Genomic DNA, 18,629 nt, shown 5'->3' with positions numbered 1-18,629 from the left:
CATGGGGGACATTATAACCAGTTCATTGAGGCGTGGAGATGACATCCAGTACCATGGAGGGCAGATCAAATTGGACAATTTTCCCAGCCAAGCACTAATAGCAAATATCTGGGTGAGAGGAGAGTCCAGGGTGGACTATGTCAGTCCATGGACCTTGGAAGGATGTGCTCATCTTCTGATCAATTAAATCAACAGTATTTCAGACTTGAGCAAAACCCTCAGAGCATACTCAACACTGGGGATTCTGGAACGACATCAGGTGGGCCGTCCATCCCCGGGTTCAGTTGCAGTTAGGATGCTGGGTGTGGCTTTTCCCCTTTTCTCCCCAGTTCCCTCAGATATAGGAAGGAAAAAAAAAAAAAAAAGAAAATTGGAAACAAATTTTCTCATCCACTTTCCCCATCCCTCAACCCTTCCCACCCTAATCAGTGGTCCATACGGGCATGTATCCTTGGCTATGTAAATATTATCAAAAATAGGAGTCCAGTGTGCTAGCCTAGTGGCTAAAGTCTTCATCTTCCATGCACCAGGATCCCATATGAGCACTGGTTCATGTCCTGGCTGCTCCACTTCCCATCCAACACCCTGCTTGTGGTCTGGGAAAGCAGTTGAGGACTGCCCAAAGCCTTGGTACCCTGCACCAGCATGGGAGACCCAGAAGAAGCTGCTGGCTCCTGGCTTTGGATTGGCTCAGCTTCAGCCATTGTGGTCACTTGGGAATGAATCACTGGATGGAAGATCTTCCTCTCTGTCTCTTCTCTCTGTATATCTGACTTTGCAATAAAAATAAATACATTTTAAAAATAAATAAATAAATCTCTTTTTTAAATATTTCTTTCAAATAAAAATAATCTTTTTTTAAAAAGGTTAAATTCATAAAACCTAAATATAAGTTAAAACCATAAATCAAAAATCTTTGATGTAGACTCCATTATCCAAACAGATGTAAATATTTATCTAATATATTATCCACAGCAGTTGTTTTGATTTCTTTTGCATTTCTGAATCTGGATATAATTCATGGATTTGTCTAATCCTAGTGTTGCCACAGCCCACTCACATATGAAAACAAAACTATATTTATATTGCATTCAACTTTGTATCATCTGTTGTACCTAGCACAATCAAACAAACTGACTGCTCAGTCAATAACAACTGGATTTAACAACACAAGAGCATACTAGATTTCTTCATCCAATGACACAAACACAATTCCAAGAAACACCCTGTTACGACAAACAACAGACTGGGCCTTTCAAGCATGCAACAGTGGAGCTGCTATTATGGCACAGAAAGTTAAGCAAAACTTGACATCAACATCCCATATAAACACTGCTTTGGTTCATGTCCTGGCTGCTCCATTTCCACATTTCCAATCCAGCTCCCTGCTAATGTACCTGACAAGGCGGCAGAGGATGACAAAGATGGAGTACGAAACTCCATGCTTTGCCCTGGCTTGGCCCAGCTCTGGCTATAAGGGCAATCTGGGAAGTGAACCAGAGAATGGAAAATCAGTTTCTCTCTCTCTCTCTTTCTCTCTCTCCAATTCTGCTTTTCAAATCTGAAACAAAAATGAATGGTAGCATGGTATAACAGTATTTCTCATCAATAAAGCCTGGCAATATTTTAAAAAGGAAATCTAAGAAAATGAATATATTGGTAATGACCTTCATTATGTCTGAAAAAAAGTGTGACTAAAGGAATAAACACCTAAGAAAATGAAAATGAAACTAGCTTTGTTTTTTAAGTTCTCCTAAGATCAAGAAACTATGCAATATAATCTTTAAATGGAGGCAAGTTTACATAATGCAATTACTAATCCATGCTTGTCACCATACCTATACAGTCTAAATACAGTACTGTAATTCTTTCTGACACCAAGTTCCCAGCTGGTTTCCTCTGTGTGGGACGTAAGTGCTTATACAGATGTCTGATGTCCTTCTCTTTCAAGCTAGAAAAAGAGGGAATGGATTTTTTTAAGAAAATTCAAACTTCTCTTAGATTTCTAATATCCCTTCAAGATCTAAAGTCTTAGCAAGACCATGAGTCCTAAATGTAAACAGATTAAAAACAAAAAATAATTCCTTTGAACACAAAGCTTATACCACTTTTTGCAAGTATCCTTTTTTCTTTTTGTGACTCATATTATACAGTTTTAAAATATTTATTCATTTAGCACCATGGCTGAACAGGCTAATCTTCCAACTTCAAGTGCTGGCAACCCTTACAGGCACCAGTTTATGTTCCACCTGCTTTACTTCCCATCCAGCTCCCTGCTTATGGCTTGGAAAGCAGCTGAGGACAGCCCAAGTCCTTGAGACCCTGAACCCTCATAATAGACCCAGAAGAAGTTCTTGGCTCCTGGCTTTGGATCAGGTCAGACATGGCTTACATTTAAACACAGTAACAAAAAAAAAGTAAATGCTGGAAAAGGGGGGCGGAATCTGATTTCCAGGGTTACCACAGGTTTGTCCAGTTTTCAACAACAGTAAAGCCATAAGGCATACAAAGAAACAGTTAACTATAGCGCAAAGGGAAAAATATATCCACAGAAATAAAATCTGGGACCAGAGTTGGCAGTGTAGCTGGTCATGCTACTGTCTGCATGCCATAATTAGGTGCCAGTTCATGTCCTAACTGTTCCATTTCCAATACCGCTTCCTGCTAATAACCTGGAAAAGCAGGGGAGGGGTGGCCCTGTCATCCATGTAGGAAATCCAAGAAAGGTCCTGACTCTTGGCTTCCTGCCTGACCCAGCCCTTGCCACTGCAGTCATCTGGGGCGTGAACTGACAGAAGAGCTCTCTCTGATTTTCAAAATACATTAATTAATCTTTTAAAACACACACACGACATTTAATCAATTCTACTAAACAATTTTTAAAAAGATGTATAAAGAACTAAAGGAAGTGAAGAAAAATGTCAAGATATTTACATATGAGCAAAACAAATTTCAACAGTCACAAAACCTAAAAAGAAACCAGAAGGAAATTCTGGGACTAAATGCACAATAACTAACATGAAAACTTTGTGACCAGCATTGTGGTATAGCGCCTAAAGCCCTCAGCTGCCTTCTGACATCCTATGTTGGTGCTGGTTCCAGCCAAAGCTGTTCCGCTTCCAGGTCTAGGAAAGCAGTAAAAGGTGGACCAAGTTTTCAGGTCTTTGCACCCACATGCAAGACCCAGAAGAAGGTTCTGGCTACGGTCTGGCCCAGTCCCAGCTGTTGAAGCCATTTTGAGGGTGCAGGGTGAAACAGTGGATGAAAGAGCTCTTTCTTTGTCTCTTCTCTTTGTCTTCTGGATTAAAAACAAGTAAGTCTTTAAAAAAACCTCAGAAGATCCTCAAGGTTAGGAAGCTGACTACGTGTTACAATGCTGGGAGAAAAGCAGTCAATAGCCGGTGGGCACTCTGCCAAATCTGTATTAACTACACCTATGTGCCAACAGAGTTGTCTATTCATTTTTCTTTCTTTCCTTTTTTTCCCTAAGATAAATAGGAAGGCAGGGAATGCCAGGTCGGACATGTCATGTCCCACCATGTGTTGGCTGGGAGGGCGCTGCAGCTTGCCCAGAGAAGGGGGACTGGAGATAAGTTGGATAAGGGCTGCTGAGGGCATGGTTTGACTGGGTAGGAATGACATCTAGGGTCTTCAACATATCAGGCCACACTGTACTGACAGGTAAGTGAGGGAGCTGAGATGGGGTGGTTTGGAAGGTAGGAAGCTAGAAAGTATGCCTGAGTCAAGCCAAAGCACTCACTCACCTACGTGGTTAGGCCTGGGCTGAGCTAAGAAGCTTCGCCCACAGCCCATTACACACACAAAAGCTAGGGTGAAGACCTGGCTGCAATAGGCCATAGTACATACCCACAACTGTCAGGTCAGGGGGTAGGCCATGTAGGGCTGAACATGTAAGGAGTTATTCAAATATCCCTCCCTGACCCGGCGCCATTTCTTCTTCCTCACAGCTCATGAAATTCCCGCAGGTCCAGCCATCCACCAATCAGATGTAACCTGGCATTCCACCTGAGAATCCCACCCCCAATCTTCCAGCCCCTTCCCCAACTCCACCCACTCACCAATCATCCCTAGGCATTCACCTGCAGGCACCAATCCCCTGGGGGCCTGCCCTCAATCCCTCCCAATCCCCACCCCCCACACCTGGCAGACAAAAAAGGCCCCCAGGTGCGGCTCTCTCTCTCTCTCTCTCTTGCTCTTCTTCTTTGCTCTCCCCTCTTTCTCCGGCCCCCCTTCCCCTCCACCCTGTTGCTGCCCCGCTGGAATAAACCTCCTTAGATACCTCGTTGCGTCTGGTATTTTCAGCTCACGGTAAAGAACCAGGTTGCAGGAATTAGCTGCACGTAATAATAATATCGTAATATTGTATGTAATAATATTGTAATATCCTAAGAACTAGAACTCTTCCACTGTTTTAAATAACTAACAGAACACAGCACCCACCAGAACACAAGAGAACCAGATTCTGCAGAGGATTTGTGGGCTCACCTCCAGAGGACTACAGAATCTGTCAGTTTGCACAGAGTTGGAGATAATGATGGGCCAAGCCAGGCTAAAGCACAGAATTCACAGACACTCATGGCAGCCGGAAGAAGGCAGGCTAAGCCAGGTTGCAGTACCCACCAGCACAGAGGCCAAAACTGAGGGCAGACTATGCTAAGAAGGGTTGAGGCGCCTGCCAACACAGGGGAGCAGGCCTGACAGAGGAACCTGGAGAACTCTAATGCTAGGCCACAGCTCCTGCTGGGAAGTACAAGGACTGGGCCTGGGCGCAGGGTAGGCCGAGCCAAACAAGCATGCAGCACTTGTGGGCTTGTGGGCTGGGTCTGGGTACAGGCCAGGCTGGCACAAGCCACAGCATCTGCTGGTGCTGACAAGCGCAAGGACAAGGTGTGGGCTACGCCTGGTTGGGCTAGGCTGCAACAACCCACAGGCAAGAGCTGAGCATGGGCAGGCCATGCCAGGCTGGGCTGAAGCGCCTGCTGGCACTCACAAAACCTGGGGCTGGGAAATGGGTCCGGTAGGTGAGCTTTGAGGACTCCCCTGCGAGGCTACAACTTCTACTTGTAAGCCCAAGAGCCAGGGCTAGGGGCAGACCAGGCTGGGTGAGGCTGCATCACTCACAGGTAGGCTGGGTCTAGGGGTGGGCCAAACTAGGCCAAGGCCCACCACCCACTGACCCATGCAAGAGCCAGAATGTGTACAGGCTGGCTGAACCAGGCCACAGTACCTGCTACGAAGTGTCAGGAATGGGTGCAAGGCATCTCAGATTAGACTGCAGTACCCCATGGCAAATGAAAGATCCAGGACTGGGAGTGGGCCTGGTAGGGGAACTGTGGGCACATCCCTGATAGGCTGCAGCTCCCACTGTTCAGCACAAGAGCCATGGCTGGGGGCAGGCCAGGGTGGACAAGGCAGCAGCATCATTTGCATTTGTGTGAACCAGGTCTGGGGGCAGGTGTGTGAGCTAAACCATAGCACATGATGGCACACACAAAAACTGAGGCTGGAAGCAGGCCTGGCAGGTGTTATCAGGGTCATCCTGACTAGGTTTGTGTGAGGACGAGGCCTTTGGTGCGCTGGGCCGCAGCACCCGTTGGGGCTAAGAGCAAACTGACCTGGTAGCCACATCCATTGATAAGTGTGTTGGCTGGTGCAGGTGATAGACTGAACCTGATCCCACACTGGCTGGAGCATGAGAGTCAAGTCTGAAGTCACCCCAGGTGAGGTTTCTCAGGGGGCTTCCCCCAACTAGATCATTGGACTTAAACTCTGGAAACAGAAAAAAATCACAAGATACATAGTCTAACCTTGGAATGTATGTATCAGAACTGGACCCCCTCAGTTGCTATTACCTGTGCTATGAAAGCACATCCAGATGCACACAGGGGACATGACAGCCAACTCATTTAGGCAAGCAGAGGACACTGAGGGTCTTTTCAGAGGTGGAAAGCAGAACAGGTTGGACAACTCTCCTAGCCAAGCTTTGCAGAAGTGTATGGGTCTGTGGATGCACAGTCTTTGCAGCAAGTGTCTGGGTCTGTGGACCTGGTCAGCCAACAGACCTTGGAAAGATTTTCTCAACCCTTCTGCAACAAAGCTGAAAACCTCAGAACTATTAAAACTACTCAAGTAACACCCTTGGAACATTGTTCCCCACATTGGAGTCTCTAAGGTCTCATCAAATGACTGTTCCCCATTCCTGGGTGCTGATACAGTTTGATAGCAAAGAGCAGCCCCCTCTCCTTCCCTCCTCAGAAACACAAGAGAACAGCGAAAAAAATTTGTTCTGTTTACCTTCTTCCATATCTAGACCCTCCCCATCATAATCAACACTTCCCATCCTAACTGGAGGCCCGCATGAGCTTGTATCCCTCTCAAGTATATAAACAATATTAAAGATAAATTTTAGGCCCAGCGCGATAGTGTAGCAGTTAAAAGTCCTCACCTTGAACGGGCCAGGATCCCATATGGGCACCGGTTCTAATCCCAGCGGCCCCATCCAGCTCTGTGCCTATGGCCTGGGAAAGCAGTCGAGGACAGCCCAAAGCTTTGAGACCCTGCACCCGCATGGGAGACCCGGAAGAAGCTCCTGGCTTCGGATTGGCTCAGCTCCAGTCATTGCGGCTGCTTGGGGAGTGAATCATCGGATGGAAGATCTTCCTCTCTGTCTCTCTTCCTCTCTGTATATCTGACTTTGTAATAAAATGAATAGATCTTTAAAAAAATTTTATCTTTAAAAAAATTTATCTTTTTTTAATAGCTTTTTAAAGCTTACACGACTAGGTTTTTTTTTTTTTTAATTGGTAAGGTAGATATACAGAGAGGAGGAAGGACAGAGAGGAAGATCCTCCGTCCGATGGTTCACTCCCCAAGTGAGCTGCAACGGCCGGTGCACGCTGATCCGAAGCCAGGAACCTGGAACCTCTTCCAGGTCTCCCACGCGGGTGCAGGGTCCCAAAGCATTGGGCCGTCCTTACTGCTTCCCCAGGCCACAAGCAGGGAGCTGGCTGGGAAGTGGAGCTGCCGGGATTAGAACCAGCGCCCATATGGGATCCCGGGGCGCTCAAGGCGAGGACTTTTAGCCGCTAGGCCACGCTGCCGGGCCCAAAGATAAAATAATTTTTTAAAAAACTCCTCAAGAAGGATACAAGGGCATTTGAGTAAGCAGAAGAAAAATGACTGGCCAGGATTGTAGTACTGCAGGTTAATCACTACTGCCTACAACACTGGATCCCATATCAGTGCACTAGTTCAATTCCCGGCTGCTCTGCTTCTAGTCCATCCCTCTGCTAATGTGCCTTAAGGGCAGTGGAAAATGGCCCAAGTACTGGGACCCCTGCCACCCACGTGGGAGACAGAGTTCCTACTCCTGACTCCCGGGCTCTTGTGGCCTTTTGGGGAAAGAACCAACAGGTGATAATCTCTTTTTGTCTCTCCCTCTCTCACTCTGCCTTTCAAACAAATCTTTCTAAAAAATAATGAAATGAAGAAAGGATAAGCGAGGCAGCTGAGTATGAGGAACAAACTAACGAATATGAACAAAACCTAGGAGACATTTTCAAGCAGACCAGTATACACATTACAGCCATCCCAGACAAGAAAGAAATACGCAGACTAGGGTAAGACCAGCCAGGGTGGGTGAGGGACAGCCTAGGAGGAGGCTGGGAAGGGCGGCTGAGAAGGTCACACATCCTGGACCAGCAGTGATGCATCAAGGCCAAACGGAGCCTAAGACACTCTGGAAGGCACACTCCTTTGCCCCCCAACCCCACCTCTACAGCCCCCTGCTAAAAACAACCCCTCACGTCCCCTGGGTGCAACTTCCCTGGCCCGCTGTCTATACAAGACCAGTGAACCTCAATCAGGAACACTCCCAGTAAAGCTTGTTTTAAGCTGAACTCTATTCTGTTTGGATTTCTGGTTCTGAACATGAGCTCCAACTTTACAATTAGTTGACAAAATAATGGCTAAAAATCTGATGAATATAAACATCCAGGAGGCTTAACGAACTATACCACTATAATCCTGCTCCGAAAAGACAAAGACAAGGACAATCTTAAAAGCATCAAAGAGTAACTAACCTGTCACATACAAGGATCTTCAAACTGATTAATTTCTCATCAAAGCCTTCAGAAGCCAATAGACAGTGAATCAATATAGTCAAAGTACTACAAGAAAAAAATTGTCAGCCAAGATTCCCACTTCTGGCAAATGTGAGAAACTAAGGCATTTTCAGAGAAAAGCTGAGGTAGCTGGTTAATAGCCAGTACTGCATAAGGGGAAATACTTGAGGAATCCTGCCAGGAAAGAGGAAGGGCAGCAGAAGGTAGCTTGAAGACAAATATGAGCAAAGATCTCCAAGCAGCTAAATACATAATCTGCAAAAGCCAGTGTTATTATAACAATAGTTTGTACCTTCACTTTGTTTTTACTTTATATGCCAAAAAAGGTGCTAGTCTAAAAGCTAATATCATTGCCATTTTGATTTGTAATTGTCACTTCAATTTGTATTTTATGAGACTAACATATTTTTAAAAACCATCAGGGTATGTTTTAGGAAATACAATATATAACTTTATACCATTGACTGAAAGGGGTGGGGAAGAGAGCTATAAAACAGCAGAATACATGTCACTGAAATTAAACTGGTATAAATTCAAATCAGAGTGTTACAAGTACAAAATTTCAGTGTAATCCCAGTGGTAAACACAAAGAAACTATCTGGGACCAACGCGATTGCTCAGTGGCCAGATCCTCACCCTGCACACACTGGGATCCCATACGGATGCCCGTTCCTGTCCTGACTGCTCCACTTCCCATCCAGCTTTCTCCTTGTGACCTGGGAAAGCAGTAGAGGACGGCCCAAAGCCTTGGGACCCAGAACCCACGTAGACCTGGCAGTAGCTCCTGGTTCCTGATTGGCTCAACTCTGACCGTTGTGGCCATTTGGGGAGTGAACCAGAGGATGAAAGATCTTTCCTGTTTTCTGTAAATATGCCTTCCCAACAAAAACAAATCTTTACAGAGAGAGAGAGAGAGATAAAGAAAGAAAGAGAGAAAGAAGAGAATATCTATAGAACACACACAAGAGGAAATAAGATATTTGAACATTTCACTACAGGGTGGGTTTTTGGCACAGGCTTTTTCAGTTGCCACTTGCAACACAAATATCCCATATCAAACTGCCTGGTTCAAGTTCTTGGTTCCCCTGCTTCCTACCAATGTGCATCTTGGAAGTTAAAAGATGATGTCTTAAGTACTTGGGTCCCTGCCACTCCACGAAGCACCTGTATGGAATTCTGGGCTCCGGCTTCTGTCTAGCCCAGTATGGCTAAGATAGGTATCTGTGGAATGAACCAACAGGTGGAAAACATCTCCATTTCTATCTGTGTCTCTCTCTTTGAAGTAAAATGAAAACAAATTAAAAATAAACATTTCAGTACAAAAAAAAGAGACACATAAAACATTAGTAACACAAGAATTGAAAAAAAAAAGTTGTGGGCCCAGCGGCGTGGCCTAGCGGCTAAAGTCCTCGCCTTGAGCGTCCCGGGATCCCATATGGGCGCCGGTTCTAATCCCGGCTGCTCCACTTCCCATCTAGCTCCCTGCTTGTGGCCTGGGAAAGTAGTCGAGGACGGCCCAATGCTTTGGGACCCTGCACCCGTGTGGGAAACCCAGAAGAGGCTCCTAGTACCCGGCTTCGGATCAGCGCACACCGGCCGTTGCGGCTCACTTGGGGAGTGAATCATTGGATGGAAGATCTTCCTCTCTGTCTCTCCTCCTCTCTGTATATCTGACTTTGTAATAAAATAAATAAATCTTTAAAAAAAAAGTTGTAAGGCATATGAAAACAAGGGACAAAATGACCAAAATCCTGCCTTATTCATTATTTTAAACACAAATGGATTATATTAAAATGGTAGAATGGATGGATTACATGATCCAACAAAATGCTGTCTACAAACGACTCACTTCAGATTCAAAGACACAAAGCAACTAGGTAGTCAAAGAGCAGGCAACAGTCATTCAGTGCAGGCAGTAAGCAGGAGAGCAAGGAGGCTGTGTGTCACACCAGAAGTAGTTAAGGCTTACTATATTTAAGAAAACAAATACAAGTAACTTCTCTGAACACAACAGATGACATTACAGATCAGTAACAGAGGGACCAGTATTGTAGCACTACAAATTAAGCCACTACCTGTGACTCCAGTACCCCAAATAAGTGATGGAGTATGGGCTGCTCCACATCTGATCCAGCTCCCTGGCAATATACCTAGAAAAGCAGCCGAGGACGGCCCTTGCCACCCACATGGGAGACCCAGATGGCATTCCAGGCTCCCAGCTTTGGCCTGTGCTAGCCTTGGCTGTTGCAACCATTTGGGAAGTGAATCAGCAGATGGCAAGGTATCATTCTCATTGTCTCACTCTCTCATAACTGCGAAAATTCTCAAAGAATGAAAACCAGAACACAACATAGCAAGATTTATGGGACACACAAAATCAGTGCTAAGGGAGAAATTCACAGCTACAAACACTTGCACTACTTTCATCCCCACAGGAATAAAAAGGAGATGTACACACCAAAATCATAGTTGTCTTTTGTTGATTTGGATGATGGTATTACAAACATTCATTCCTCTGTGCTTTTATGTACTGAATAAACAAAAATTAGGAACAAAGGTACACTCAAAAAATCTGATCCATCAAGTCCTGCATCCAATTCCAAATCAGCTTCCAGCTAACATGTACCTTGGAAGGCAGCCCATGACATTCCTGTGCTCCTGTGGGAGACCCGAATGCAGCCTGAGGCTCCTGACTCAGGCAGGGTCCAGGCAAGGCTGCTGTTGGTTGCTGAATGAACCAAAGAATCACGACAAGACGGCTCTCTCTCATTCTGCCTTTCAAATACTCAGGGAAAAAAAAACAAACTGCGGGCCCGGCGCCGTGGCCTAGCAGCTAAAGTCCTCGCCTTGAACACCCCGGGATCCCATATGGGTGCCGGTTCTAATCCTGGCAGCTCCACTTCCCATCCAGCTCCCTGCTTGTGGCCTGGGAAAGCAGTCGAGGACGGCCCAATGCATTGGGACCCTGCACCCGTGTGGGAGACCCGGAAGAGATTCCAGGTTCCCGGCTTCGGATCAGCGTGCACTGGCCGTTGCAGCTCACTTGGGGAGTGAATCATCGGACGGAAGATCTTCCTCTCTGTCTCTCCTCCTCTGTGTATATCTGGCTGTAATAAAAATGAATAAATCTTTAAAAAAAAAACTGCATTTAGCACAAAGACAACACTACAGGTATTTGTAAACAAAGAAGTTTCTATAGTGCCTGAGTTTTGTCTATTTGCTTCTAAAAATCACTTCTTGAGGAGACCCAGATAGATTATTATTACCCTTAGAAAACAAGGCTGAGATTTCAGTGATAACTAAACAGGAACTAATGTGGGACTTAAAAACCAAAATTTCCAGACCAGCCCTCTTATGTAGTACACTTCCAACTACAGTGTCAGTGTCCCATACGGGAACCACTCAAGTCCCAGCTGCTCCACTTCCCATCCAGCTCTCTACAAATGTGCCTGGGAAAGCAGCAGAAGATGGCCCAAGGACTTGGGACCCTGTACCCATGTGGGAGACCCAGAAGACACCCTGGCTTTGGAGCAACCCAGCTCCAGATGTTGCAGCCATTTGGGGGGTGAGCCAGCAGTTCAAAGATCCTCTCTCGGGCCCGGCGGCATGGCCTAGCAGCTAAAGTCCTTGCCTTGAACACCCCGGGATCCCATATGGGTGCCAGTTCTAATCCCGGCAGCTCCACTTCCCATCCAATTCCCTGCTTGTGGCCTGGGAAAGCAGTTGAGGACGGCCCAATGCATTGGGACACTGCACCCGCGTGGGAGACCCGGAAGAGGTTCTAGGTTCCCGGCTTCGGATCGGCGCGCACCGGCCCGTTGAGGCTCACTTGGGGAGTGAATCATCGGATGGAAGATCTTCCTCTCTGTCTCTCCTCCTCTTTGTATATCTGGCTGTAATAAAATGAATAAATCTTAAAAAAAAAAAAACACAAAGATCCTCTGTCCGTAAATCTGCCTTTCCAATAAAAACAAATATATCGGGCCCGGCGGCATGGCCTAGCAGCTAAAGTCCTCGCCTTGAAAGCCCCGGGATCCCATATGGGCACCGGTTCTAATCCCGGCAGCTCCACTTCCCATCCAGCTCCCTGCTTGTGGCCTGGGAAAGCAGTCGAGGACGGCCCAAGGCTTTGGGACCCTTCACCCGCGTGGGAGACCTGGAAGAGGTTTCAGGTTCCCGGCATTGGATCGGCGCGTACCGGCCCATTGCGACTCACTTGGGGAGTGAAACATCGGATGGAAGATCTTCCTCTCTGTCTCTCCTCCTCTCTGTATATCCGGCTTTCCAATAACAATAAAAAAAAAAAAAAACCAAATATATCTTTTGAAAAAACATTCTCCCTTTTCAAATTATGGGTTTTCCTACTATACTAATAAGCACCAGCAGTGGTCTCATATTCATACTCTCAAGTAACAGTTCACGTAAGTACTGTTTGAAGGGGAGTAAGTAAGCAATAACAAATAAAAGTATTTTTTTTAAGTTCCATTATTCTTTCAATGAAAAACAAGCATGTTTTAGTACCAAATCAAACTATTCCACAAAGACCAGGCAATCAGCAAAGATTTTCAATCCTCACTTTCAGGTGAAACAGACTACTGTCTCTACAGAAGAGCACAATGAAATGCACCACTTACCTAAAACCATAGTTGGTTACTATTTTTACCAGAGCAAAGCTTCAAATCCAAGCAGTTTTGAAGAAATAAAATAGAGGAGGTAAGGTCAAGCTTTGGAAAAGTAAGATGCAGCCCCAAGAGTAAGATCAATAAGCCACAAAACAAAAACCAGGAATATGCAACATTTTATTTTCTCTCAATTCAAAAGATCTATGCTTCTTAACCTACAAAAGAATGAAAGCATTCTTTTGATTATTTGAAATTCTACAATTACAAGCTATCAATTATTTTCTCTTAACAAATACACTAACATGAACCTGGCACAAACAGTAAGAACCATGTTTAAAATTACTCCTCGGGCCCGGCGGCATGGCTGAGCGGCTAAAGTCCTCACCTTGAGCAAGCCGGGATCCCATATGGACGCCGGTTCTAATCCCGGCAGCTCCAGTTCTCAGCCAGCTCCCTGCTTGTGGCCTGGGAAAGCAGTCGAGGACGGCCCAATGCCTTGGGACTCTGCACCCGTGTGGGAGACCCGGAAGAGATTCCTGGCTCCTGGCATTGGATCGGCATAGCATCGGCCGTTGCGGCTCACTTGGGGAGTGAATCATCGGATGGAAGATTTTCCTCTCTGTCTCTTCTCCTCTCTATATATCTGACTTTCCAATAAAAATAAATAAATCTTAAAAAAAAAATTACTCCTCTATTACAAACCAAAGAAGTAGTAAACAAAATTAAGTACTTACACTAACAGATTGAAATTACATATAAACGTTAAGAGTACTCATAAATAGTACTGAACAAGACAAGCATTAACATTGTCAAGAGGGAACAAAGTGCACAGTAGACACAAACTGTCACAGTACCTAATTATAAGCAACACCAAAGTTAGGTGGTAGCTAAGGTAATTAGATAAAATTGTTTCAAAATTTAAGGATACTCAAACTACCTAAGGCTCCAGTCACAGCACAATGTCTAAATAATAGATAACTTCGGTATATTGGCTACAAACCCGTATTAATAATCTATTATTGTTGGTTTCCAACTATCAGAACTTTATAGCACGGGGCCTGGTGCAATGGCCTAGTGATTAAATCCTCACCTTGCAAGTACCAGGATCCCACTGGGGCACTGACTGGTTCATGTCCCAGCTGCTCCACTTCCCATCCAGCTTCCTGCTTGAGGTCTGAGAAAGCAGTGGAAGATGGTCCAAAGCTTTGGTACCCTGCACCCACATGGGAGACCCAGAAGCTCCTAGCTCCTACCATTAGATTGGCTCACTTCAGGCCATTGTGGCCACCTGAACCAGCGGATGTTTGAGCTTTCTTGCTGTATCTCCTTCTCTCTGTAAATCTGACTTCCCCCCCCCCCAAAAAAAAGAAGAACTTTACAGTGTTATTTTATAATAAGCACTACTTAGCTTTCTAAAATAAACAAATCTAAAACACTAGTTTTCTAGATTTTAAGCAAAAAGCACATACCAAAACAAATATACTATCTTCCAAATGACAACTCCAGCAAAAGACCAATCTAAGGAAATCTTACTATAATCACCACTTTTCAAAAACACTACAATTTGGAATCATATAGGGACCTTTCAAAATTCAAATACGCTGCAGCACTGCAGACCAATTAAAGCAGAATAACTGAAGATGGCAGAAGTGCTTTTAAAAGCTCCCCAAGTTGTGCTAATACGGAGACACAGTTGGGAGCCATTGTTCTTGGGAAATCTAAATCCCCCCATGTTATTATTTTTTCAGTTTTTGTCCTCAACTGTATAGAAAAGCATTTTGTGATTTTATTCAGCCAATTATAAGTACCTTAGTCCAGCAAATCAAACAAAATCAAGGCAAAAGAATTCCATTAATAATATTCTTGGTAACAGCATAAGTTCAGTTCACACGTCAACCCTACAGTCAATAACCAAACTCTATTTTTCAAATCCTAGTTTTTACAATCTGTAAAAAGGCATTTGTGTCTCTGATACAAGCTGCCAACTAGGAAACTCAAAGCCCCTGACGTCATTTTAACAAAACCTTCAAGAGTACTTAAACTCCAAGGCTGTAGGACTTGACTGTGGCAAGCAAATCTGCTCATATTTTCATGCAGAAAGTATCCCTGAAAAAGCATGACTGTCAGAACTTTGAAACTCATGCTTATACTTTTAATTTGGCTATTGAAGAGCTTCACAGGAAAACCAGATAATCTTTAAAAGCAATTACTAAAATATGCAGAAACATGTTGTTACTCAGGTCCACGGCTGAGCCGACTGATCCGCAGAGCCCATGAGGGAAGACATGCTCCAGACGGTCTCTGGATTTCAAAAGGAAGGCAGTGTTTAGACCCTGCCACGCCCCGGGGGCTCTCACAGACCAAGAGCCAGATAGATACCCTAAACACAAAACAGAACTTAAAGTAAGATGAATAAAGATTAAATTGCCCCCATCAGTAAAGGCAGCAAATTATTTTTCCGCAAACATCTGAAATAAACTCTTTCCGAAGCTTTGGGTGAAGTTGTAATTCAACATTTCTAATTGATTTTCAAAATACTGTTACTAGGCTTTAGGGTGGGGAGTAGCCACTCTGAAGACATCCTTTTAATTCCACTGTAATTCTAAAGAAACAAGGTATTTCAGTAAACCCATGGTAAAAGTCTGAGTGGTGCCCAACAATCTGCACCATGATCAGTGTCCACTTTAACAGAGAAATTTGGGGCAAGACCAAACAAATCCATCAACATATGCATACATTTCCTAATGCAAGTCTGAAGCAGAGGAACAGATGTCAGGAATGGGCAAATCAACACCTAGAGTTCATTGAGCTTTCTACGCATGGGGGGAGAATGGGGGAGGGGGCAGCAGGGGTGGGGGACACGCAGAGCTTTGATTCACCACACAGAAAACTTTCTTATCTCCCCCCACCCCAACCTCCAGCTGTCCAACGGGGATAATCACGGTGACAGTACCTCATTACATTTTTAACAAGATTCAGCAAAGTAACATCTGAAGTTGTGACTTACAAGTACACAATTCCTTCCACCCAAACTACCACCACTTGGGCCCGGCGGCGTGGCCTAGCGGCTAAAGTCCAAACTACCACCACTTGTCTAACGCCCCTTATAAATGGAAGGGGCTTAATTTGTCTGTGTCATTGTTGGGCAAATTTTATACTGCACAAGTACCATGAAAACGGAGTCAAATATCAGACATTCAGTTAGTGATTACCAATCTCTGAAAAAGGCAGCTGCCAAAACCACATTCTAACAAAACCCACCTATCTTCCCGGTAGCCTCTGTCTTCAACACAACCAACCCCATGCACAAATGGGAGACAAACCACCACGCCAAAAAGTGGACCTTTCTCATTTGAAATACCAAGAGACTGACTTGGGTTCTACAGATGAGAGAAACCAATACATTACTTAAAACTAATCCCTTGCACACAGACACTGCCAAAGAGCCCACACAACTTAAATGCACCCAGGAAAAGACACAACAGCCCCAAATCCACGTGTGAACCACTACCCACTCAACGAGAAAAAGGTAACAACTGGAACTGGGGCAGACTCTTGCACTGACCGCGTATTTAAACTTAGTCAAGAAGGCTCAAAAAAGATGAGTCCTTTGTCGCTCTTGTTTCTAAACGCAATGTTTGGATTGCATCATGTGTAACTTCAGATTTGTACAGATCTTTAAATCAGTCTTAAAGTGTAACAAGTTCTGAGTTGATCCCCAAAGGACAGGACAACAAAGCAAACCGGACAACCTAGAGAATTCCACCACACCCAAGAGCCTTAAGCTAGCATATGTGATGTCAAACAGAAAGCAAACATTAACACTAAAACGCCACTGGTCACTGTGGCCGCGACCATCCATCCACCAGGCAGGGAGACCCCTGCAAGTTCCAGCCAACTTGAAGAACATCTCCTTCGGACAACAAATGAAATTTAAACAGCGCTCCAGCACAAACATGACGTTTTAAGAACACCTCCAACAGTCTGTGTTCTAACCCGACGTGGCTTCACGCGAAGAAGGGATGCAGAACTAAAAGCAAACGGAGCCGCCGCTTCGCAACTACCCATCAGATCAATTACAGGAGGCTTAATGCTCCACACTTGCACTTTCCCCGTCATAAACAGGAAACTCCAAAGATAGACGCCTTTTTTTTTTTTTTTTTTTGGCTAGGAGGAATAAAGACATCGCTTTCAAACTCACCCCCCAACCCCCACCATCGTGTCAGTGAAGAAAATGAAAAAGCCACGGGGGAAGTGACGGGGTGGGAGGCTGGTGAGCCGGGTTGGAGCGTCTCGAACATGCCACCCAGCTCGGAGGGCGCCTCGAACCCTCGGTACCGCGGGCTGCAGCGGGGAACCGGGGGGCTCGGGGTGCGGGGCTCCGGGGGCTGTCGGCCCCAGCGGCCCTCGCCTGCGCCAACTCTTCTGTGACCTCCCCATCATCCCACCCTGCCGTCTCCGCTAAAAGCCCAAGAACAAGCCAAAAGAGCTCGTCGCCAGCAGCGGCGGGAAGACAAAAGAGGCAGGAGCAAGCGGCCAGGGGCGTCCAGAACAATGGGGGACTGAGGGGCGGAGGACCATGAGGCTCGGCGGGGCACCGGGCGCACCGGCCGCACGGCCCCGGCCAGCCGGACGCGGCGGGGCCTGTGCCGGTCCGCGCGGCCCCGGCACTCACCGGCATTCTGGTCCCGGGGCCAGAGGTAGTAGGTGGCCGGGATCACGATGAGCCCCACGAAGGAGGTGAGGAAGTAGAAGAAGGTGTTCCCGCTGTCATCGTACTGGAACTGCTGGCCCGCCATGGCACCACCCCCTCCTCCTCGCTCCGGTCACCGCCGCCACCGCCACGACCCCGCGCGTCGGCGCTCCGGTCCCGGCGCCCCGGCCCCGTGTGGCGTAGCTCGGACGCCGCCACCGCCGCCACCGCCGTCTCGCTCCCCGCCCCCACGCTCCCCTCCCCGACACGCCGTCGCCGCGGCTGTGTCGACGCCAGGTCTCGCGAGAGGAGCTTAGTTCCCGCCCCGCTCTGCTAGCCCCTCCTCCGGGCCTGTCACCCCGACGCTCACTAAGGGCGACGTGGCGCGCGCAGCGGCGGAACTCGGCGAGCTCCTCCCCTAGCTCCGCCCCTGATCCCCTTTAGGCCCGCCCTCGGCCCCGCCCATATCATCCAACGCCCCGCCCCCTTTCTGCGTTTCCTTTCCCGGCGCCCCGCGCGGGTTTCCGGGTTCCTACCTGTGGGGTCAGGGCGAAGGCTTGTTGGCAAAGCCAGCGGAAGCGGGTTGTGCCGCCTGGGCTGCAACTGGGGTCTGTCACCCGTCCTGGCTTCTGGCTATCTCATTGCCCCGGTCGTGGTTTGGCCAGGTCCTGAGGCGCTCCCGCAGAGCCCCATGTGGAAATAAACGTTATTCAAGGGGAACCCCTACATTTAGGGGGCGGGTGCCCTAGCGATCCCAAACCCGCTAACATCCCTAGCCTCCAGTTCCTAGCGCTTCCTGAGACCGGGCGCTGTGCCAAGACCTTTATTAATTCCTGTCACTTTGATCCTCTTAGTAAACCGGGCGGAATAAAGCAAAGCAGTCCTGCTTTCCAGATAAGAAAATGGAGGCCCAAAGTCACGCACGAGGAAGGGGAGGGCTCGGGTTGCTGCCCGGACCCCGCTGACGCCACAAAGCCCGTGCCCTGGGGCACCTCGACATGGTGCCCTGCGGGTCAACAGCTGGAGGAGGGACTGCTGGGGTGGAGCGTGGAGATTGCTCCCTAGATCGCTCCCTAGTCCTGTCTGAATTCACCCTGCTTGTCTTCCTCCGGGGTTACATTCCTGCGTCTTTGCCTGCCGTTTCAAACTTACTGCCCACCCCCTTGGAAC

The 18,629-nt window shown here is 46.8% G+C and overlaps 1 protein-coding gene across 2 annotated transcripts in view; it reads right to left on the bottom strand.

Annotated features, from left to right (window-relative positions):
- The window catches only part of SEC63 (SEC63 homolog, protein translocation regulator), a 78,724-nt gene extending 60,340 nt beyond the window's left edge, over nt 1–18,384 (bottom strand). The window contains exon 1 of one of the 2 annotated variants that reach the window (XM_058660087.1): nt 17,996–18,384. Coding sequence is in view for 1 of the 2 variants with exons in the window: in XM_004580342.4 (XP_004580399.2) it covers nt 17,442–17,565 (124 nt within the window). In the remaining variant the exon portion in view is untranslated. Of the gene's footprint in view, nt 1–17,441; nt 17,770–17,995 lie in introns of those variants that run through there. The other variant, XM_004580342.4, reaches the window with a different exon arrangement.
- Between the last annotated feature and the right edge of the window lie 245 nt (nt 18,385–18,629).

The sequence above is a fragment of the Ochotona princeps genome, chromosome 1, assembly GCF_030435755.1.
Source record: "Ochotona princeps isolate mOchPri1 chromosome 1, mOchPri1.hap1, whole genome shotgun sequence".
NCBI lineage: Eukaryota > Metazoa > Chordata > Mammalia > Lagomorpha > Ochotonidae > Ochotona > Ochotona princeps.
This window is presented reverse-complemented; position numbering and strand designations above follow the sequence as displayed.